Source organism: Parasteatoda tepidariorum, chromosome 8, assembly GCF_043381705.1.
Source record: "Parasteatoda tepidariorum isolate YZ-2023 chromosome 8, CAS_Ptep_4.0, whole genome shotgun sequence".
Taxonomy (NCBI): Eukaryota; Metazoa; Arthropoda; class Arachnida; order Araneae; family Theridiidae; genus Parasteatoda; species Parasteatoda tepidariorum.
This window is the reverse complement of record NC_092211.1, coordinates 85028310-85053339: the sequence shown is the minus strand read 5'-3', so window position 1 is coordinate 85053339 and position 25030 is coordinate 85028310. Positions and strand designations below refer to the sequence as shown.

Below are 25030 nucleotides of genomic sequence, written 5' to 3'. Positions count from 1 at the left end.
AAAAAAATTACATCTTTTTAGTAAATACTAAGTCATTAAAATAAATTTGAATTCAAGTAAATGACATGTAATTCGTTAAACCTATTAGAAATGTGCTGTAGTATAAAATCTTAAAGCGTAACAGCACTGAGACTCATTTTTCAATGAATAACTAATAACAATAATAAAACCAATAAATTCGTGATATAAATCAAAAATCGTCAAATAAATTCGTAATATATAAATTCGTGAAAAAAGCGCTTTCGACAAAATACTAAAATAGAGATCTATCGACAAAGACTACTCACTTCTGCCTAGCTTAATAATATGAGATTGCCGCAGCTGATAGGGTGAATTTCGGAAGAGATCACAATTGGTGAGAATGCTCTGTCTGGTTATTTCAGTTTCCGTTTTTAAAAGCGATATATGCTGAGCCACCTCAGCTAGATTTGGCATGTGACATTTTTAGCGGCAATCATTGGTCGATTTTCTAACGTTGCTATTCGGGGAATTTTAATGAGGCTTTTTTTTGTCGCCGTGTAAGAGAAATATATATATAGATTAATACACATTACCAGCATTAACTTAAGCATCATTGACTTCAATAATGGTTTGGCGATTTCTTATGGTTCCTCTAAAAGAATAAGTACCTTTTCTTCATTAATATTGTGGTAATAGCCGGGGTGGTTTCAGGGGAAAGGACCGTTCGCCTTCCAATGAGGTAAACCAGGTTCTAATCCCAGCGATGAATGGTCGATACGAATTCTGCGCCCAGCTCGCAAGGACCACAGTGATGACGTAAAATATCATCAGTGGTAGACGGATCATGGGTTAGAGTCCCTAAGCCATCAGGCTAACCGTAGGAGGATTTCATGCTACGCAATGTTCTCTCCATGTTACGCAAATGCGGGTTAATTCCGTCAAAAAGGCCTCTACGAAGGCAAACTTCTCTCAATATTTGATTCAAGAGCTCCCTTGTCTTCTGGATTGGTATAAAATTAAAAAGCTTTATATATATTACAAGGAGTTGAACATTAGTGGTCGTAAATCCCAAAAATTGGATCGGCTGTTCAACGACGGTTATTAAATAAAATATGTACCTATTACCTAAATTAAACAAGGAAAATTGGTGTCAATGATAGCGCAGTGAATTTTGGTTTGCGTTTCTCCTAACAAATTAGTATACCACTTTTCCATTAATTTTGCCCTTTAATTAATAACTCATTTTCTTTTCATTTTAATTATCGTTGATTTTAAATTATTTCCAAAGGCCCAGCCTTTTCTTAGACGCCATTTTTCAAACGGCCCTCGCGAACAATCTGATTGAAAATTTCAAACTACTATGAAAATCGAGGGCTAAAATTGTTCCTTACTGCTGCTACCTAAATTTCAGTTATTTTTCTTTGAACTATATAAGAGTTTTTTTCTTTTTTTAAAAAAAATTCAATTTGTTCGAAAGGCATTGCAATTTTACGAGCTTTTCTTTTCGCAATTTTTTTTTCTTGTTATATGTCATATTTTCTTTTGCCGAGTTAAAACTAAGACTTAGAACTGTGAAATTACAAAAATGTGTAGAAAAATGTACATGGAATACGACAGAATAGAAAAGATATTCATAAGTTCGATAATTATCAACTGTTAAACGTGTAGTAAAATACCAGTCCGATCAATCTGGAGTTCGCCGAAATGCAGCTACAGAATTTAAATTTCAAGTGCTGAAAGGGTTATTTTCATTTATGAACTAAATACCTACCATGTTTGTTTCAGAATTCTCATTAGTTAGAAAGTTATTGCAGCGTTTTTGGATTTTTTTTATTGTATAAAACTTTATGTATCCCCCTCGGCATCTTTGTTGAATAAGCTCGCGCTTAATTTGATCTCAAAAGTGACAAAAAATGAATAAATAAAATTAAGAAAAATAAGATAGAAAACATAAATGTTGCCAGATGTAAATCTAATCCTTTATATAAGAATTTTTAAAAAATATAACACACAAGTGATATGAAATCGTAATAATTTAAACTGTTATGTAATGAAATGTTATTGTTATATAGTATTATTAGAAAGTAAAATTACTTCATACTTATTTCTTCTTATTGTGAAACACATTCTGTATTCCCAAGTGTAAATATTTTTTTCCGAGTACAGAGTTGATTATTTACAAATCTAGGAAATTGTTCTTTTTTTTTACAAATTTTCCAAAGTAAAACTAAAATAATTATTTATTTTATTTTAAAAAAAAAGATTTTTTTCGGAAAATATCGACTTTTAAGGGGAAAAAAATTATGAATGAGTAACAACTACGGGGGTAGGTGAGTGGAGCGAGTAGGAGAGGAGCGTCTGAGTGATTGATTATAAAAATTTTAATTTAAAAGAAATATTGGTTTGAAAGGTTATCAAAAAATAACAATGAAGCTATCAAAAAATAATAAAAATCATGTAATGTTAATTTTTAACAAAAATATAATAGCGCTATTCTACATGTTTTTAAGATAAAGTTATGTTTCCCCCCCAGAAAGACTGCGGATCTTGCTGGGCATTTTCATCTACTGGATCACTTGAAGGGCAAGTTAAAGCAAAAACTGGCAAGCTGGTGTCATTAAGCGAACAAAATCTCATAGATTGCTCATCTAAAGAAGGTAATTTCGAATAATTCAATTCTCTTCATTAATTTTTTCCCATGCTCCTTTGAAGTACAGTATAGCCAAAGAAGACTCTTGCATTAGAAAAAAAAGTCAATTACTTATGTAATCTCAAATTCATTTTTGAATTTTTTACAATTTTGGTATGTGAAATGTCGTTGATTGGAGCTCAACATGGCTAAGAGCCCAGGAATCTTCACGAAGTCGAATACAAGGTTTCGACTTTGTGAAGTCGAATACAAGGTTAAGAGTTTAGTTTCTGTCGTTCTAGTCGAGACCCGCACGGTTCACAAGGTATTTGGGGAGGCTTGCATTGAGTTGGGACATGACTGAAAGACCTTCTGCCTAATAGACCTTCTGCCTAATAGAAAGACCTTCTGCCACAGGTGCAGGTAGTGCATTTGATGTGACCACTTAACAACAAGCTAATGTTGCACAAAATCAGCTTAAGTGATGGTAAGGGCACCTATTGTGCAAGAGATGCTTCGGATGGATTATCCAAAGCTGACGGTTTGACATTTTTACTTTGGAGCAGATCCCAGAAAAGAGTCATTTGATAATGACACATCAGAGCAAGCTCTTTTCTTGACCAAAAGATATCAGCAATTTCATAGACGTAGAGGCAAATGTGTGACGGTATCATCGGAAGCAGGTTCCGAAAGGCAGTTTTGGAATATTAAAGATTAAAACAAATGTTTTGGTCACCAACTTTACTCCAGTTTAGGTGCTGGGTTGCACCAGGACTATTAAATAAAATCCAGATATCCGTGGATGGAGTAACAGATTTAATTACGCGTTGGGAGCTATGGCGATTAACTCAGAACTAAAAAGAACTGAAAAATCCGGTTTTCTAATCTTAAATTTATTTAAAATATCAGGGACCTTAATGAAGATACCGCTACCAGACGAGTTTCGTTTGTGTTTACTGACATTAGTATGAATTCGAATAGCATCATCTGGGATTTGGTTTATGAACTTAAGAGCAATCTGTCGTAGGGAATCAGGTAAATCTTTAGTGCTAATTCAGGTTTAAAATGGGCACTAGGAAAGCATTCAAGGAAGTTAAAGATTGATTTCCAGGAATGTCTCGAAACGTTCTAATTCAAAAGGCCTCACTGGGGGGCTGAGGGGATAGAACGATCGCAATGACGTGAACCGGGTTCAATTCCGAGCGGTGACTGGTTTATGCAAATTTCGCACCTGGCTCGCACCGACCACAGTGCTGACTTAAAGTGTGGTAGACGGATCATGCGTTAGAGTCCTTTGCCGTCAGGCTAATTGTGGGATTTTTCGTGGCTTTCCTCTTCATGTAACGCAAATGCGGGTTAGTTCCATCAATAAGTCCTCCACGAAGGCAAACTTCTCTCAATACTTGATCAAGGAGTTCTCTTTTCTTCTGGATTGGGTTCAAAATCATAAGGCTACGAAGTTGAACATTAATAGTCGTAAACCCAAAAACCTGGGTTGGTTGTTCAACGAAGGTTATAAAATTCAAAAGGTTTATCAAGTGGTCTTTTAACATCTAACAGTATCATCATTCCTAATGAACTGTTTTTAAGGAACAGGACTCCTGATGTTGGGTAATGGTTTTCTGATAAACTCTAAAATCTGTTATTAACAAATATTTTTTTTTATCCATAAATACAATAGATTATAATGTAGGAGGATAACTTAACGAGCAACATCATTTTAATGCATGGCCGTACAACGAGATATTTGTACGAATAGAGTCAACAACTGTATTGCTGAGAACACTTCTTTTCCTTTCTACATATTTTGAAAGGTCACGAGTCACGATCATATAAGATGTTCTGAACGGTCCATGCACGAAAAGCCATTCAGAATTATTCGAAGATCAAGGGGGAAAAAAGAACGGTTTATGTCTATGAAAGCTGATTCTGTGGTGGGGAGAAAAATTTCAAGGCAGACAGGACAGGTTTTCCCCAGCACGGCCGCAGTGTAATAACTCTCGGGGAAAACCGATGTTCCTCGTCAAAACATAGTAATCCTCAAAATGCGACCCACTCGTCAGTTTTATGAAAAATCGACATAAATCGTTCTTCCCTCTCGATCTTCATCCATATTAAAGCAGGAAACTGCTGGACGAATAAATCTTACGATAGTCGAAATTTGTACTGAAAATATTGTTTTGTTAATTATAAACCAGGAAACGAGGGCTGTGATGGAGGATGGATGGAATACGCTTTTCAATATGTCATCGACAATGAAGGAATCGACACAGAAAGGGCATATCCATACGAAGCAATAGTAAGTATAAACAGTGCGCAAAATTAAAATCGGAACAACTACATGACTTTTGATCTAATGAACGGATTTGCACTTACTAGGGTGCAATTTTAACGGCTCAAGGTTCTAACCTTAACTAATTTTTTGCAAAAGATATCAGACCCGAAAACGTGCTTTCTTTGACAAAACATGGTTTCAATTTTTGACCCTCAAGACAGGAGGGGTAGCCATTATAAAATTCCCGGAAGTTGAGTTGAAAGAGCGATTAAAAGTCCTTTAAAGTTAATTTCACTTTATGAGAATTACGTTTATATGCTCCGCATTTTCCTCATAGCAAATATCCCCTTTAATTTTAGGATCAAAAATCTAAACGTGCTTTAAAAAAAAAGCGTATTTATTCAGACAAGGCACATTTTTGTGTCATATTTCGTAATTTAGTAGTAGTCGTAGTACTTTATTTACATCGTACTAGCTCCACACAATGGGTTATCGGCTACAATCTGGGAAACATCCCTGAGAATGATCCGAAGAATAAACATCACAATTTTGATCATCTGCAGAGGGGATGACTCCTCGCTTGGGTAGACCGACGACCTGTACGCAAAGTCGAGCACTTTACGATCAACCAGTTTAACGAAGACCACCGTTCCTCCACAGGCTGATCGCAGTCAGTGATGCTTGATTTTGGTGTTTGATTTGGACCCGTATCTTTACTATCAGTCCACTGTGGGATATATATCGTACCTTAAATTATCATCTCCACTATTTATTTAATACATTTCAGGTCAATCCCACGAACAATTAAGATAGCTTGTCAGTACATGGATATCCAATTACAGTCAAATCCCGCTATAGTGAAACTTCAAGGGACCGAAATTTCGGTTCACTATAACCGGGAGATCACTATATCAGTTCCGCAAACAATTTTAACTAATCTATATATTAATAGGCTAGCAATATTTTGTCTCGCTAAAAACTCCCAAACTACGCAACAGAATTAAACAAATAAGGTGTCGTTTTAAAGGTATTGTTAAGTAGATGTGCAATAAGGTCTTAAATTATGAAAATTTCCTTTAATTAATTAATAAAATTAATAATTTAGTTTCAACCAATGAGAATTCAGCAAATCATTTTTCGGGTGGTTCGCATAAGCATTGTTTCCGTAAGCATCGTTTGATTTAAAGCATTTCTGAATTAATAGATTGATAAACAAAAATAAGAGTGGATAAAAAAAACGGAACTGAATTTCTTAAAAAAAGAATTCAATATCTTTAGTTCCTTTGATAAATTTTTAGTTTCATGATAAATTTTTTGTTTCGTTACAATAGAATGGCAATGGCATCGTGCGAATATTCAAACCAAAACAAACGTGCGAATATTCAAACCAAAACAAACTTTCTACAAACAATTATTTTGATTTGAGATTTAAAACGATATCTTAGTTATTTAGTTCTATTTTTATTTATTTAGTGCCTGCTGCCTAAATAAAATGCCTGCTATCAGGCGTCGAAATATCTCTGGCAGACGTCAGAGAAATGAATGGCGGAATTCTAAACGGGAAAGCATTTCTTATTGAGATATATTCTCTGCTACAGCTCCAAATTTCTCAGCTACATGAAGAAAAGATAATCAAATTGTGAAGGGGGCAGAGAAGTGTATAAATTTCATTAAGTAATTGATTTCAATATCTGGCATTTTTATTTTAAAATTTAAATTTGTTAAAATGTTTTTATAAGATTGCGAAGCAATATGCAATGGAACTGCGAAGCAGTTCTGGGGGTTGGCGAGCGTAGCGAGCAGGGGGCGGAGCCCCCTAGTNACTAAAGTTGTGTAGATTGTCGTGGCTCTAAATTGACGAACACGCTTCTCTGATTTGCTCCAAATTACACCAGCGATGGTTTAGATTGTGATTTTGTAATGAATCATTTGCAAGTTTTCTGGATTATTCACTTTCTAATGTGTATTGCTAATCCAGATTACCTTAGGAGTGGCTTCCATACGCACAAAGATTGTTTTTCGGACTGAAACAAGTATTACATATGTATACAGAATGAAGCAACGCAAAATTTCTCATTAATGAAGAACACCAGAAGCGTTAGTTTCCAGCTGAATTTTATCACTACAACGTCCAACAAAAATGAAGATCGGAATATTGTCACGCATTTGTATTACGCATACGCTTTATAGCATATATTTTTTTAATCGGTTAATGATCAATTCATACTGAATGATTTAATAATTGAAATAAATTATTGACTAATAATTCAATATGAACGTTAATAATTCAATATCAATTGATTAAATTAATTTTAGTTACAGTTGCTAATTTTCTCACTAAATAACAACGGCCAACAAAAATTAAGGCCGGAATATTGTCAAGTTATTAATATTACGCATACGTTTCGTATATTGTATCAAAACCAAAATGTTCCATCACATACCGTTTTGGCAAGAGAAAATTCGCTAAGCTTCTGGTGAATTTTATTTTATAACCGTCGTTGAACAGCCGACCCAATTAATGTTCAACTCCGTAGCCTTATAATTTTGAACCTATCCAGAAGACAAAGAAACTCCTGGATTAGTTCCCCCGGAGTTATGATTTGCTATGGGAAAATGGAGGACTTTGTGACTCGACAGATTTAACGTGCATTAGTCACCAATTACTACACGAGGAGTCTTCGGTCGGAGGGAATCGAATACACGACGTCTTCGACATGGACCCAGTCCCCTACCAAACAGACTATACTGGCCCCCTTCTAGTGAATTACCAGATATCTTGCTCTCAGAGCCGCGATGGCTCAGGGGATAGAGCGTTCGCCTTCCAATGAGGTGAACCGGGTTCGATCCCGGCGATGGCTGGTCGAGACAAATTCCGCATCCGACTTGGTGGTCGGTAAACCACAATGCTGACGTGAAATATCTTCAGTGGTGGACGGATCATAGGTTAGAGTCCCTTTCCCTTCAGGCTAACCGCGGGAGGTTCTCGTGGTCTTCCTCTACATGTAACGCAAATGCCGGTGAGCTCCCTCAAAAAGTCCTCCACGAAGGAAAATTTCTCCCAATACTCGATTTAGGAGTTCCCTAGTCTTCTGGATTGGGTTCAAAATGACAAATCTACGGAGTTGATCATTAGTAGCCGTAAACCCATAAAATTGAGTCGGCTGTTCAACGACGGTTATAAAATGAAATATTTTGCTCTCAAATACAGCTGTTCCAATTTTTTTTGACTACGGAACTCTAAATAATCAACGTTCTTTAGGCGGAAAGCCAACTTTATAAATTAAGTTTATTAAGGTTATAACCTTTAAAAGACTATATTTAATTAGAAGGGATAATTTTCGTCGTTTAATAAACCTAGATTAGGTTTCATTTCCGATAATTACATTTACAGTCCTTGTGGTAAATATCGGCTAGTTATTAATTTGTTTTTGGTGTAAATATAATCTGAAAATAAGCCGATTCATAGCTTACTTCGCGATGAAAACTTTAAAAAAATTTGCTATTAACATTAAAAATGGTTAGTAATGAAACATATTTCTTTTTTAATGAATTCAATTATTTTATTTTGATTTGAGAAGCGCGATAGGGAGAACTTGTGCAATTTCTTATGAATGCTTATTATTGTCATAATTTGTTTAATATACTGTTATTAGGAATATGTTATATTTTCTTTTAAAAAATAACATTTCCATTTCATTGGCATTTTACTTGAAATAATTTCATACAGGCAACCGAAAGATTAAATAAAGTAATGATTGATAGGTTGTATCTAAATATTATCAGAGGTTTCAAAACTCATTACTGCTTACAAAATATACTAAGTCGCAGAAATTCTATAACTCTTCCACTAAACACTATTAGGGAACCGCTGTTCTAATGCATCTAGAAACTTCGGAAAGGTACTGAACACTTTTATCGCCAAAATCTCAAAAATGGTCGCCAAGTAGGCAAAGATCCCTCTTATCAGATCAATGTGAGATCCTTAGTTCTATATGTAAGTTATTATTATGTGCTATTGAAATATGTGAAATTGGCTAGTTAAAAAAATTTTTATTTTTTTTTTTTTTTTTTTTTNAAAAAAATTTTTTTTTTTTTTTTTTTTTTTTTGAAAAAATAGTGCTTGTTTAACGTAAAAAGAAGATATTTCATATTTTCAGCTAAAAATATTGCAAGAAACATATTTTCATTCAATGGACAGTTTTAGTGCTGTACAGCGCTATTATAAACTTATTTACTAAGAACCTCTTTTTCTTTTCTCTTTTTCAGAAGTGGCGTATTTCATGATCGTACATGCTCTAAAGATGATTTGGATCATGCAGTGTTGGTGGTCGGTTACGGTTCCAAAAATAAATCAGACTACTGGATTGTTAAAAACAGGTAACTCTAAGTTTATTTTACCCATCACAATATACATAAGTTTTAGAATTTATATGTAATACAAGATGACGCGACGTCTCTAATAAACATGTGAACGCTTTCAGAATATAGAGAGATTTAGCATTCTCACCAGCATTCCGCACGTTTTACGTACACACAAGTTCTGTAGAAAACCAAGATTACTCAGTAGAGATCAAGATTCGTACAACTACGCGCAATGCTACATGAAAGTGCTAAATCTTTTCTATTGTCAGCCCTTGCAACGCTTTGGAATCCTACTTGGTGGCATAAATTTCTTCGTTTGAAAAATTACTTTTCATGAATACTTTACTTTCTAAATTATTCAGTGATTTCTGAATTATTGAACCAGGAACTTAATTTTCCCCGTTTTGGACAGCACAATTTCATTGTTAGTTTTTTTTTAAAGCATACCCCGAATACTTTTTTTTCCTTCCTCCATCCTTCCTACAGCTGGTTGCCAGCCTTGGCTGTCTCAAACAGCTTTTACTATACCAACTGCATTATTTTCGATCGATTTACTCTTATACAGTTCACAGTCAATTCTCCATACCATCTAGTACGTAGTTCGCCTCTTTTCTTTTTTCCCTTAGGCTTACCTATAAATATGAAGAAGTTCTCTCCTCTGCTGTATTTTAATTACTGTAGCTTTGGTTAAGTTTTCTAAATATGTGTTAAATAATTCAGAATTGTATCTTACTTTCTATACGCCATTCTTCTCAACAGCCTCAAAAATTCGTGTCACAATCTTTCATTAGAATTTTCATTCAAATTAAACATTTCAAATTATCTTCTGATTTATTATCACCTTTCATGTAATAATACATTTACATCAAATTAATAACCATTTAATATTCAAAAGATTTAACACGTAAATGTACACTTTAAATTGTACAATCAATGTTATATTCTGTTTAGTTTTTAAATAAAAGGGTTTACAATGCTAAGATCTTTTGTAAATTAATTTTTTACATTTAGATATATCCAAAAGATGATTTTGTATCGAAAATATAAATAACTTTCTGAGTCGGAAAAAAACTAAAATGTATTTATAAGAAGTAATAATTTTATTAATTTTTAAACAATTTTCTAAATGCATATATAAAAATAACAAGCCAATTTTCAAATTGTTTTTCCAAACTAACATAGACACTAAGCATTTGTGTTCAATAGTTTAACAGTGAAAAGGCGTTTTTGTGTTATATCGAGTTTTTTTAACGCGTATTTCAAGCTATATTAGTTTTTTTCAATCGCCTATTTCACGCTATATCCATTTTCTTAAATGCTCATTATGAGCTATGTCAATCTTTTTTAAAATTTAGCATATATTCCTTAATATATTTAACATATATTCCTAAAATTTAATATTCCTTTCTTATTTAACTATCATGAACTCATTTTAAATTATGTCGATTATGAAGTCATTTTAAGTTATGCCCATTATGATCGCAGTTTCAGTCATATTCATTATGAACTCATTTTAAGTAACGTCCATTTCTCATCTAACCGTTATGAACTTAATTTAAATCACATCGATTCTGAACTCATTTTAAGTTATGTCCAATATGATCTCACTTTCAGTCATACTCATTATGATTTCGATTTAAATTATGTGTGTTTCTTATCTAACCATTATGAACTCATTTTAAATCACGTCTATCATGAACTCATTTAAAGTTATGCCCATTATGATCTCAGTTTTAAGTCATACTCATTATGAACTCATTTTAAGTTATGTCCATTTTTCATCCAGCTGTTATGAATTAACTTTAAATTATGTTATTTCATATTAACATCCTGAACTTATTTTGTGTCCATTTACCATTTATAATTTTTTATTTAACACTAGAAAGACGTAAAATTAGTATATATATACCTATATTGCCCAAAAGCAGTCAAAATGACTAGATTGTAAATGCGCAAATAAATTTGTTTAAAATTAATTTTTAGCATTTTCTTTATTATTTACAGTTATATAGCAAGTTATTAGTAAATATTTGCAATAAAAAATTATCTGTTGCTCAAAAAGTCGCAAAATTCTAAGAAATTGTGTCATTATATACATCATTGTTTTTCTAATTGAAATTAAAAGCAGTCAAAATGACTTCTTCAGGCAATCTAGTGTTAACCATTATGAACTTATTTAGTTCTGTTCATTTTCTTATAAACGCATTTTAAGCTATGTCTAAAATATAAAAAAAAAAAACGCTGACGTCTAGAAGTGCGAAAATCTAAATAAAAGCATTCAGATGATTATCCAATAGTTAGAAATACATAAATGTGTAGTAATAGTAAACATTTATTTTTCAGTTGGGGAAGTGATTGGGGAATGGACGGATACATTTTAATGGCGAGGAATCAACACAACCAATGTGGTATTGCAACAGATGCAGTCTATCCTATTGTCTAACAATGGCTTTTTCCATTTACAAATTCCATTTTTGGAAAAATTCTTATTAACAACTGTTACCTCAGGCTCATTTTTTCTCTCTCTTTTATGCCATATTTTTCCTACATATTGTTCTTTTTGTAATATTTTATACAAACATTAGGATCTAATAAATATGGTTTTTATCTCTTGTGTTCATTTGAAGTATTTGTCGACTGAAGAAAAAAAAATCATAAGAAATATCAATTCTATACTTTCTTTTTACGAAAGATCAATTCCATACTCTCTTTTTACGAAAGATTAATTCTATACTCTCTTTTTACGAAATATTAGTTCTATACTTTCTTTTTACGAAAGATCAATTCTATACTCTCTTTTTACGAAAGATCAATTCTATACTCTCTTTTTAAATAATTTGTAATGCCTTATTCTAATGTTCAAAATTTGCTAGTGCGTAAACATTATAGGCTCAGAACTAACATTCTAATGTAAATAATTTTAACTGTTTGAATATCAGCATTCATATTAAGTTTTAACTTTCGGTAAACTTAGAACTTTGTTATGAAATATAGTAGCCAAGTTGAAAACATAACGTACCCGAAACTACAAAATAACCGACTTGTTAGATTTTATTTTATAACCGCCGTTGAACAGCCGATCCAATTCTGAGTTTACGACTATCAAAGTAGCCCTTGTAATTTTAAACCCAACCAAGAAGACAAAAGAATTCATGGAACAAGCCTTGGGAAAATCTAGCCGTCACGGATGAATTTTTGATGGAACAAACCCGCGTCTGCGTTACACGAAGAAGAAAATTTCCCGCTGTTAGCCCGACGACGAGGGGATTTTAACCCATGAACCGTCTACAGCAGAGGATATTTTACATCAGTACTGTGATCGGTGCGAGCCGGAAACAGAATTCGTATCGACCAATTATCGTTGGAATTCGAACTTGGTTCACCTCAGTGAGAGGCGAATGCTCTATCCCCTGAACCACTGCAGCTTCGATTTAGATTTTAAATATTTCCGGATTGTAATTGAAGTGAAAAGGTAAAATTATCTAATACCTATCGGAAAAAAACTTCGGCCGCTCTTGTAAGTATTTTGTGCAAGTTAGAAGATTAGATATTTTACAAATATTTTATCTCTTTGCAAAGTTATCAATCATCCAATAATATAGAATTATTATATACGAATAATATCATTGTATTCTAACGCAATTACTAACGTCTTGGTATTTCCAACATCAAAGTTAAAAGTCTCCTATCTTTTCCCCCAACAACGATAGCAATAGCAATAAAAATAGCTATAATTAGAAAAAAAGGTGTTTTTATTTCGCTCTCAAAATGCAAGTAGAATAGATGGTAGGTTGATAAACGTTAGCTGTAATTCTTTATTCTGATAATTTTTCTTTTCTCCAACAATTAGCAGTAATAATACAAAAAGATAATAATTAAAAAATGATGCTTTTATTTTGTTTTCAAAACGCAGGTAGAATAAGGCTGATAGACGTTGGTTGTGATTCTTGATTCTGATCAGTTTCTTTTCCCCATCAACGATAGCAATAACAATAAAAATTCAAAGTAAAAAATAATATTTTTAAAAACCACGTTTTTGTAGTGGAGAATAATAATTAAAAAAAAAATTGAAAAACGAAAAACATAGGGCGCATGAAATACATAACAGTAATGTTATATTAGTGTGTGTATGTGTGCTCTTGAGAATATGTGTATGTATATCAGTAATTGTAATTGTATCTGAATGTGGATGTGGAATATGCTTTTGTATATGCATATGTATGTGGATGTATATGTGGCTGTGCATGTGTATGAGTAAGAAAATGTGTATATGTATGTGTATATGTACTGTTATGTATTTCATGCGCCCCACGTTTTTCGTTTTTCAATTTTTTTCTTAATTATTATTCTCCACTACTAAAACGTGGTTTTTAAAAATATTACTTTTTATTTTGAATTTTTTTATTTTGAATTTTTTTATTTTAAACTATGATTTTTTTAATTTTTATTTTATATTTTTAAAAAATTATTATTTTTTAATTATTATTCTTCACTACAAAAAACGTGGTTTTTAAAAATATATATTTTTATTTAGATTATTTTTCTTAGTCAAGAGTAGTCAAGACTACTACAAGACCACTACTAAAATAATAGAACTTTCATTTTAAATTAGGGATACAAAAATCTTTATAGAAAAACAATACCTTTACGACTTTCATTAGTTTTATGCTGATGACAACCAAAACAATCTGGAAATGAATGAGGAAAAACTGGATCCTACCACGTGATTTTTCAGCCAATAAAAATACTCCGACAATAAAAATCTTTTCACCTGACATGTAATACTAATTTGAAATAATGGAATCGACAACAAAAGACAATCTCGAAAATAATTTTTTTTTTAAATTTTAATTTTATTTTACTTTGTATGTCTTTTTTCTCTTCATTTTCATGCATTGTCATCCAATTCTGAACTATGTGCCAAATTTGAAGTTTGTAGCTAGTCGGGAAGTTAGTTTAAAATCAATTACAAAAATCCACCCGGACAGACATACACGAAGGCAAGTTTATATAAACGTGGTAATAATAATAATAACAATAAAAATGGTAATAATTAGAAAAAAAGACACCTTTATTTCATTCTCAAAAGGCAAGTGAAATAGATAGGTTGATAAACGTTAGCTGTGATTCTTGTTTCTAATTCAGTTTCTTTTCTCCAATAACATTTTGCTGCTTCTGGCAAAAAGAAGAGAAAGAAAAATCAGATATCATCTTTAGGTAATGAGCTGAAAATCAGAAGAAACCACGAAAAAAACATTTCAAAATAGAATCGGGAGAAAAAGGAACCACTTGTAATCCTGGAAAAGAAAAAAAAATCTTTTTAATACCATAAATGAGTAATATTAATTAGCTAAAATGAGTAATACTAATGAGTACTATTAATTAGCTTGGGCATAAATAATATTTATGCTATCCGTTGAGTAATGGTTTAAATCTGAGCCATGGAGTCAGTAGCTGAAATGATCGACTCCGGAGTCTTATGAGAGCTTGACCTCAACTTAAATTCTATTTAAAGATTCACAAAAACCCAGAAGTTATAAATTTTATTGCTAAGGAAATGTTAATTTTAAATGATATATTTCCGTTTTTATGTATGCGATTGCAACTGAAGTTTTTATTTTATTTAAAATCAGCATGTTACTTTATATTGTAACAGTCGAAGAAATAAATTTTAAAAAAACATATTGGTATAAATACTGAAATTGAACAAAACGATCTTAAGAAAAAGAGCTTGTTACCAATATCTCAAGCACATTTATAAATAATCTCATTACAAGAAGATGCCTAAGCGAGTATTCATAAACTAGGAAACTATTAAAAATCATGTATTAAATTAATTTATGAAATTCTTTAATTAACTTAATAAGTTTGTAATTAAATTTGTTTGTGAAGTTTATGAATGAAAAAAATAACTTTCAATAATTCACTTATTAACAGTGATTCTTTTAAGAGTTTTATGTGTTCTTTTTCAGTAGTAATATTAAAGATAGGCTCAAAACTGTTCAATAGATATAAATTAAATATGTGATAAGTTAAAATATAAATTATTATCATAATAATCATTTAAATTGAACAGAATGAATTGGATGGCCCACGTGATTCGAATGAGTGATGACAGTACAATACAAAAGATACTGCTTTTTAGACCCACTGGTACAAGAAAGCGGAGAAGGCCACTGTTAAGATGGCCTGACTCAGTGTAGTCTGATTTTCTTGCAATTAATGTAAAGAATTGGAGATCAAGGATAAATCGGAAGTCGAGCTAATGTTTCCGACTACAGCAAATTTTTCTCCCTGACCCTGGTATGCATGAAGTGTTAAATCCACAATTGTATATTAAACATAAGTTTTGAGCACAAAGATTTAGTCATATCTCTCATTGCTAGCACATAAAATAGTTTACTTATGAAATTATATTAGAATAAATATGAGAAGTGTGCGAGTTCGTATTTTTTTGATTGTGCAACGACAAAAAGCTGAGTTTTAAATCTATACACCTAGGTTAATATTTGACAACTTTGGTTATAAACAAGGAAACAGGCTTGAAATTGAAACTAAATCAAGTTAATACCTGCCTGAAAAATTTTTTGCTTACATTCAAGTAAAAAAATATTTAAAAAGGAGCTAATTAAAAAAAATATATTTCTGTCTTGAATCTGCTTACCTTTTTTTTTAAAGAAACGAAATGCTTCCTAATTAAGTTTTAAACATTTAACTGTACAACAAACTTAATTGGCAATACCGTTCCTAAAGAAACGCAATCTTCTTTGCTCTAGACACTATAACAAGCATCTTCATAAATAAAGTTTGAAGTAAAAAAATTAAAAAAAAAAAGGCTGCAATTAGATCCGCGGGATATCACTGAATTTATGTGGGTAATCACGAATTATTTACTTAGGAAATAGAAAAGGGGACTCAAAGTTACGCGATTTCCTCACACTCCACTCTTTTCTCCTCTTCGTTACCATGGTATCCGCAAATCTTGCTTTTCTCGCTTCTTACTGAAACTTACTGCCCAGGGGAAAAAGGAGGATTTTTCGTAGCCATCGTGAAGAAGAAGAGAAAAGTGTATTGATTGGGAAAATTGCATAAACTTGAGATGCTTAGTCTGCAGTGCAATAGAAAAATCAACGTAAGCTGCAAAACATTCAAAATCAAGTTTTTGTATATTTGGATTTTTCTTTTATATGATAAAGCTATGCATTGAAAAAAAAATCAAAGATAAATTTTCTTTTGTCAGTTTTTTAAGAGCTCATAACATTAGCAATAGGTAGAAAATTGTTGTCAAGCCAATTGTCTCGATATCGTTGTCTTTCAATTGCACAACAGTATTCTATTCATTCTACTAAAAACATTTTTTCAAAAATAACTGGGTTTTTTATGAGTTTTATGAAATTCTACTTTAGCGTTGATAACATTAACAAGAGAAAGAAAATAATTTCCAAGCCGTTTTTCTCGAAATCAAATTTTCTTTTTTCAATTGCTCGTCAGTAAAGCTGCAATCTAACCAAATAAGAAGTGATTTGCAAAATTCAAACGTTTCACATACAAACTTTTAAATTGTAATCGCAAGGCATCTGAGCATTTTTATTTAATTACTTCAATAAATTCATATCTTAATCGATAGAACATTAGGGGTATCGGGAAAAATTAGAAAATGTTGATAGTGGCCAGTTGTATCCGTATTAATAGTGGACATTTTTCCAAGAAATGAAAATTTTAATTGATAATTTCTAAAAGCTTCAAGAAACAAGAGCGAAATTAAGTAATTTTCACAATATTATAAAGTATTCATAGTAATTATTTTATTTCATAACCGTCGTTGAACAGTCGACCCAATTTTGGGTTTACGACTACTAACGTACAACTCCGTAGCCCTGTAATTTTGAACACAATCCAGAAGACAAGGGAAATTCTGGATCAAGTATTGGAAGAAATTTGTTTTCGTAGAGGGCTTTTTGATGGAACTAACCCACATTTGCGTTACAGGGAGAGGAAAACCACGAAAGTCTCCCACTGGTAGAGTGATGGCATGGGGACGGCCTGATCTGTATACCATTGATTTTCAATGAGTACCAATCATATTTCAGGTCAGCACTGTTGTCGGAGCGAGCTGGGTGTGGAATTCGTATCGACCAGCCACGCTCGCTTTCGAACCTGGTTCACTTCATTGGAAAGCGAACGCTCTATCCACGGCTCTAGCTACCACGGCTCTATAGTAATTATTCAAATAAAATAAAATGCACATAAAAAATAAAATCGACGAAAAAAGTGGCGATCGGTAAGCGACTGGCAGACAATTTTTTAATCACCACTTGTTACATTTTGTCTCCGTTATGAGGTCGTTGGTGACTGTTGATCTTGCCTTATAGTAGTCTATATGGGTAGAACATTAATTTATTTATTACCTATATATAAATTTTTATTTGAAAATTTTTATTAAGCAACATTCGAATGCAGGGTGCGTAGCGTTTTTAAAAAGTGCTTAAAGGTGCTTTTTTCGTTTTTTAATAGCCCTTAAAGGTGCTTTTCTCATTGGGTGTTTTTAAAAAGTGCTTAACTTTCCCTTTTTCAAAATGAGAATTTTCGTTTACTATGTTGATTTTCGCTTCGAACTATGCAAAAAGACACAGTTCACATTGTTTTATTCAACGTTTTCATAATTAATTCAACTCCAATCTATTTCGGCGTATAGTCTGCCCGTAGCGTATGAAAACGCCATTCGTTTTACATGATTCAAATTTTCATGATTTTTGACAATTGTCAAAAACAATGCGAAAAGGTTTTTTTTTGACATGACGGTTAAAACAAGATAAAACCGTCGATTGTCAAAAACTTTCCAACCCTGCCTAATTACGATATTTTTTAAAGTGCTTAAAAATAGTTTTTGAGTGCTTGAAAGGTGCTTATTTTTTGTTGAATAATTTGGCTTCGCACCCTGGGATGGTATAATGCTGAATATAGCTAATTATCATAAATTCTTTAATCATGTTCACGAAGATCTTTTATGCTGCTATCCCAGATAGAATAATTATAAGAAGGATCAGAGTTTGTCAAAACGAACAATAATTTTCCAAAAACTTACTGGAAAAAATTGATTGCTGGCAAATACTTCTCATGCTTTTAATAAGTCCTGATTATAGTTCACATTTGCGTAGTTATCTTATTTATAGTTGACATATTAAAATAAATGCTGTATGGACCAAGCTCTTGGGGTATGCCAGTTTCGGAAAAATAAAAAAAATATTGTTTTTTCTTAATTTGATCATTCCAAATATTTTATAATTTTTCTAAACAGGCATTTATTTTTTAGGTAAGTTCCAATAAATATAATCTTACCTCACATAAGATGTGTATCATAAAAACAAAAACTAAAGTATTATATTTTTAAAAATTTAAAGCTTTCGAAAATTGCGAAAATGTTTATTTTGTATTTTATGATAATTAAAAATAGAGATAATAAGGATACTCACTCTTATTAATTATCTCTTTAAACAGTTACAGCGGTATAGACACCTGGATAAGCCCATCCATAACCTCCATATCCTAGACTATAACCTAAACCAAGACCTGCACCATATCCACCATACTTCAATCCATAAGCAGGGCCGTATTTAAGTCCATCATGCTTCAATCCATAAACAGGACCGTATTTAAGTCCATCATACTTCATGCCATACAATGGGGCGTACTTAACACCATCATATTTCAAATCATAAGCAGGACCGTACTTGAGACCATCATACTTCAAATCATAAGCGGGACCATATTTAAGACCATCATACTTCAAACCATACAATGGGTCATACTTCACGCCATACTTCAAATCATAAACAGGGCCGTACTTGAGACCATCATACTTCAAATAAGCAGGTCCGTATTTGAGACCATCATACTTCAAGCCATACGCAGGGCCGTACTTTAGACCATCGAACTTCACATCATAATCAGGACCGTACTTCAGACCATCATACATCAAATCATAAGCAGGTCCGTATTTAAGATCATCATCATATTTAAGTCCATAAGACCCGGGTGCTTCAACTTTATCAAAATAACGAGAGCTTACTCCATCCCCATGTTTCGATTTGTGGGAAATTATTGCTTTCTGTTTGGAAACGACATCAGCTGCAGAAACAGCAACCAAGATGAAAAGAATCTAGAAAAAACGGAATAAATTATATATTTCGTTTTTTGTGAGAATAAAATTGCTTTTTAAACTCAGCTAAATAATTAAATGAAATAAAAAAAAGTGATAAATGAAGAGCTTTAACCGATTTTAATAACTTAATCTTCATAGTTCATTTTTTTTATAAAACTCCAGAGTTTATTATTTAATGAATCAAAAACTAGAATCAGTAGCAATAAAAAAGCTACTTTCAGCAGAAACTACACTAGCAGTATTTATGCTGTTAAATGTTAAGGTAAATCGATTAAAATCAAAAGAAATTATCAATGTCTACAAATATGAGAAATACTTTTCTGAGATAAGAGCCATTTAAAATTTTCCAAATCTTATTTAATCTATACGTGCATACACAATCACAATATTCGATGAATTAAGTATTTATTTCCCTTAATTGTTTTAACGTTTGATAAAGTAAAAACGCTTAACGATAGGGCAGAGAGTACGAACCTTTCGCGATTAGTGTGCCAATTAAATTACGAATTACTATTTTTAGTGACCAATGCACTACTCGTTATTTTTTTTAAACTAATCTGTAAGCTTTCAGTATTCTTTAAAACTAACCATTGAATTATATTAAGTCACTATATTTCCTGTTTAGTTCCTAACTTGCTTTAAATCTGGCGGTTTCTTACTTTTAATCGATTATATAGAATACATTGATGAAAGCAACTGTGTAAAACAATGTGCAGTTATAATTTTGTTTGGGTTTTCTCTTTACAAATCACGGTTGTCACAAACTTCTAAAACTGGTCTTCTAATAAATAGCCTATTAATGAAGAAAAAAACAATCTCCTTTTCGATATAAACTATGACATGGTTGAGGGGGATGGGGCTAGTTACCTTAGTGTCTGGAAAATGACATAGTGACACGCAAAATCGTACTTGTTTCTAAATCCGTCTTTGATAACTGTTAATATTGGAGGATTTTATTTTATCACCGTTTTTGAACAGTCACCCATCCAATTTTTGGGGTTTACGAATGCAAATATTTAACTCCGTAGCCTTGTAACTTACAATACAGAAGACAAGAGAACCTGGGAGAAACTTGCCTTCATGGAGGTCTTTTTATGGAACTTCGTATCGACCAGCCATAGCTGGGATTCGTACCCAGTTCACCTCATTGGGAGGCGGTCCCGCAGTGGTCTGATCGTTAAGACACGGTTCCCAGCAGATCACCGAAGTCAAGCATCACTGGCTGTGGTCAGTGCTCGGGTGGATGACCACTTGGATTAGTCTGCGTATGGACCGAGGGTGTGCGGTATGGGTCCTCGTTAAACTGTTCTACCGTAAAGTGCTCGACTTTGCTTGCAGGCTGTCGGGCTACCGAAGCGGGGGTGTCTTCCCTTCTGCAGAGGATCGAAATTGTGATAGGATGGGATATTGTGATAGGGGGCCTCAGGGATATTTCCCAGACCGTCGCCAATAGCCCATTGTACAGCTCTAGTGCGACGTAAATGAACTACGACTCATTGGGAGGCGAACTCTCTATCCGTTGAGCCATCACGACTCTGATATTGGAGGATTGTTCATTTCAATGTCGTTTTCAGGGAATGAAATTGAATAAAATTTCTTGGCTATGCCACGTGCCGCTTAGTGGCATACATGGCATAAGTTCGCCATCTCTGCGATAGGGTGTTAAGAAATTGAATTTTTAATTTTACACTCAGTAATGTCTACCGTTGTGTATATGAAAGCCTAATTTAATGAAAAGTTCAACTCTACTTTTTTTAAAAAAGAAAAAAGTTTAAATAAGGAAATACGATAAAATATCAAATCAAAGAATCTAACAAAGCAAATAATTAAATTAGAATGCTATCAAAATATTTGTGTGAGGCTCTTATTTAGAGATCTCTTTTTGACGTTACCACCTTATGTTATAATCAAAGTGCACTGAGGACTATGCTATCTATGATTTACTTCTAGAGTTGAAAGTTAAATTTTTAAAAAAAAGTTAATTTAGAAAAAAAAGTATCGCAAACAAATAAACCTCTTCACATCTTTCAAAGCTAACTAATTTTTGTGATATATTGAATAAATAAATTGAAAATTAATGAATATATAATGAGTATCCATAAATAATGAATATCAATAAATTGAAAAGAACGAGTTAAAGTCTTTAATTAAATGCAAACTTAAACAAAAAAACATAATTTTCTACTTGTATAAAATACCTTTATCATTCATAATTGGTGAATTTATTTTTACGCATAATTATGTCAGTTGAGATCATTTTTATCGACGTTAAATTTTATTCATGGATGCGTCTTTTCATGATGCCAACAGAAGTGGCATTTCCGCACCCACAAAATGACACTGACAAAAAATAAAATCGTTTGTGAAGAAACATGTACCTTCGATAACAATTTTGAAGTCAATGGAGGTGACCTGCAAGAACGACCAACCTCCATTATCGACCATTTTACTGTGGAACAGAGAGTGGTCACTCCCGAGAGGTTTCACTGTATTATCTTTCTAATGCTAATGCTATAAACGTCAATATAGAATGTCCAAAAAAGAGAAAGAAAAAAAAAACTGATAAAACAAAATTCTTATTAGTTATCCCTTCTTGAGTTAGTTTTGGCTCCATTTGTACATTCATCATGCATATAATAGTCTGCAGCATTGTTTTTCATAAGGTGTTCCGAGAATTTTTTTTCTTGTCAACAATGATTATATTTTTACAATCTATAATTTTTTCAATATTTGTTTCATATGGCTTAGTTGGGAAATCAATCCATGTAAATTTGACAGTTCACTGCTTCACAAGGGAACAGAAAATAGAACAACGGAACAATAAAAGTTTAACAATTTCGATGAAATGAACAATAAACATTAGAATCAATATACAGTTGAAACAATGAATTGAAAAGAACAAATTAAAGTCTTTAACTAGGAATAATTCATGTAAGTTTTTGCCTCCCAATATCATTTGGCGCATTCCTAGGAGTCTTTATTTAGTCCCCTGCACAGTAAGAGATGATTTATTCAATATTTTGGTTGTTTGTATTAAATTATTTGAGTAAAAAAACCAATGGGAAAAAAGTAGCAAAAGTTAAAAAGGATTTTTTTTTCAATTACAATTTCTTGAAAAATATATAGTATATTTATGTATTGTATTTATATTATATAAAATATATTGATATATACATTATGTAAAAAGATAATAAACTTTTTATAAAGCTGCAGTATCGTCAAAAGAAGCTCAATCATTTAAGATTCAGGACTTAAAAAAAATTGGGAACCACTAATGTATGGGTTAGATAAAATGCATTTAAGGAGAATTGCTTGCAAAATAAATACTTTATTTTGCGAAGATAAATACAAGCTTAGAGATATTGAAATATTATTACTTTGAATTAAAATATTATATTTATGTATTATTATAATTATGAAATAATATAATTATCATTTTAATTATATTGCTACCATTATTAGTATCTTTAAGAAATTTCTCATGGATTGGAGTTCAATTCTGTGAAGAATTGACAGAGATGAATGGAATTTAATATGAGAGACTGTTGAATAATGACCGAATAATAAATACCATTGAACCAAACTTTGAATTAAAATATTATAATTATGTAATATTATAATTATGAAATAGTATAATTATCATTTTCCTTATTTTGCCTCCATTATTAGTATTTTCAAGAAACTTAGGAAATTTGTCATAGATTAAATTCTTTGAGAAATTGAAAGAGATTGCGTGAAAACCGTATTTTATGAAAATACAGTCGGACTTCTATTTAACGAAATCGTTAAATCCTGATAATTAAGTTCGTTATATGGAAAATTCGTTAAGTAGGAAATCACTTTTTGAAGTACTACTTGAACAACACAAAACAGGTTTTAAATTCCTAAACACTAGACATAATTAAAATAGCAATTGATACACCTTTATCTTGTAAACTAGTATCTACTATTTATTTGATAAATCTTAACCATAAAAGAAATTTGCATGGAAAGCAAGAATGGAGAAAAAGATTATCTAGTGTTACTCTATCATACTACATACATTTTCAACGAAACAAAAAAGGAAGCTAAATTTATGTATAAAATTATAGCTGTATCTATTTTAAAAGTCATTTTAAGCATTCATTATCACATGCGTTCTTAAGTTTAATTGCTAATAAAATCCGTTAATTTTGTCTAGTTTTTCGTTTGAAATGCAAACAAAAAGCGAAAGGCTATCGCTTTCTCTAAGTTAAGTGGCTTCGAAAATTAATTCAAAGTCATTTCACCCATAAAATGCGTTAACAAGTTTGAAATATTTTGGGAACAAAGAAAAGTTCGTTAAATAGAAAATTCACTTCGCTATTCGGAAGTTATTTTAGGAAGAAATTTCCAAAATGTTCATGGATCCTCGAAAAAATTCGCAAAATGGAAGTTCGTTATATAGAAGTCATACTATATATGTAATAAGCTGTCCTTCTCAATATGATCTTTTTTACTTCGAAAGATATTACTTAACTTTAAAATTTCAATTGAGGTACAATGCTTAAGTTCAATTTATAGTTTAGAACCGTGGTTGCTCAGGGGATAGAATGCTCGCGTCCCAAAGAGGTTACCAAGGTTCGAATCAGAGCGATGGTCGGTCGATATGAATTCTGCACTCGGTTCGCACCGACCACAGTGCTGACGCAAAATATCCTCAGTGGTAGACGGATCATTGGTTAGAGTCCCGTTGCCATCAACCGTGTGAGGTTTCCGCGGTTTTTCACTACGTGAAACGCAAATTCGGGTTAGTTTCATCAAAAAGCCCTCCACGAATGTTAATTTCTCCCAATACTTGATCCGGGAGTTCCCTTGTCTTCTGGATTGGGTTCAAAATTAAACACTGGGTAGTTTAAACTCAAAATTGGGTCGGTGGTTCAACACAATAACACAATTACAAATTAAAATAAAATTCATAGCTTACATTACATATTTTAAAGAGGAAATAAAAAATACGCATGAAATTACTTACGACTGATTTCATCATTTTGCTAAGATAACTTTCTTTGCACTTCGTGAAAGCAAATGATGTAAGAAGCTTCATTCGTTCGTTTTAATTTCTAATAGTATTTATAAGCGCAGAAATTTACGGTTGAATTAAGTTGTTCTTCAAGATGAAAAATGTCTTATTTGTTTTAAAGTGAGATAACCTTCCGAGTATTTTTCCAATGCAAAGATTTTCCTCGCTTCATTAATTACTAGGAAAATGTTTAAAGATTATATCAGTTACTAAATAATGTTATAATTTACATTAATATATAAATTACTTTAAACTTGATTCATTACTTAAATACAGTATTTTCTTACATTAATTGGAAAACTTCGAATTATAATTAATACAGCCCACTATTTCCAGGAAAATGCAGACGGCTATCTCACGGTTTTTAGTGGCCATACGAAAACCCTTACCTTTCAACAGAGGGGGGGGGGGCTCTTTCCAAAGTGTCATTGCTATGAGGCTGATCAGGCCTCCCCCAACAATATTCTCTAATGCTTAGTGTTATTTCTTTTAACATGAGACACAAAACACATATTAACGCAGCGGACTGTTATTTTATTTGCACATTGAATTCACACACTTACCTCTTTCGAGGTTGGTAATACACACACTAGTTCT

The 25030-nt window shown here is 32.2% G+C and overlaps 2 protein-coding genes across 3 annotated transcripts in view; one reads left to right on the top strand and one right to left on the bottom strand.

Annotated features, from left to right (window-relative positions):
• Positions 1-11844, top strand: part of LOC107448083 (procathepsin L) — a gene marked incomplete in the record, with an annotated part of 20532 nt that extends 8688 nt beyond the window's left edge. Inside the window, 4 exon segments of the mRNA XM_071183957.1 lie at positions 2495-2618; positions 4789-4902; positions 9095-9245; positions 11574-11844. Of these exon segments, the coding sequence (XP_071040058.1) occupies positions 2495-2618; positions 4789-4902; positions 9095-9245; positions 11574-11673 (489 nt within the window).
• A 1797-nt stretch (positions 11845-13641) lies between these two features.
• LOC107448088 (uncharacterized) lies at positions 13642-24776 on the bottom strand. 2 transcript variants are annotated; one of them, XM_016063179.3, is made up of 3 exons: positions 24386-24776; positions 18704-19389; positions 13642-14527 (listed from the first exon to the last, which is right to left on the bottom strand). In XM_016063179.3, the coding sequence occupies exons 1-2, from the start codon at positions 24455-24457 to the stop codon at positions 18721-18723; spliced, it is 741 nt and encodes a 246-aa protein (XP_015918665.2). In that variant the 5' UTR covers positions 24458-24776; the 3' UTR covers positions 13642-14527; positions 18704-18720. The 2 variants fall into 2 exon arrangements, with proteins under 2 accessions (XP_015918665.2, XP_071040417.1); XM_071184316.1 differs by having other exon boundaries at positions 13642-14405.
• Positions 24777-25030: the final 254 nt, after the last annotated feature.

Bases quoted from the DNA above. Each gene is read 5' to 3' on its own strand.
- LOC107448088 (XM_016063179.3), bottom strand. From the start codon at position 24,457: ATGAAGCTTCTTACATCATTTGCTTTCACGAAGTGCAAAGAAAGTTAT. The intron at 19,390-24,385 runs GTAAGTAATTTC...CGTTTTTTCTAG, and splicing joins GCAAAATGATGAAATCAGTC to ATTCTTTTCATCTTGGTTGC.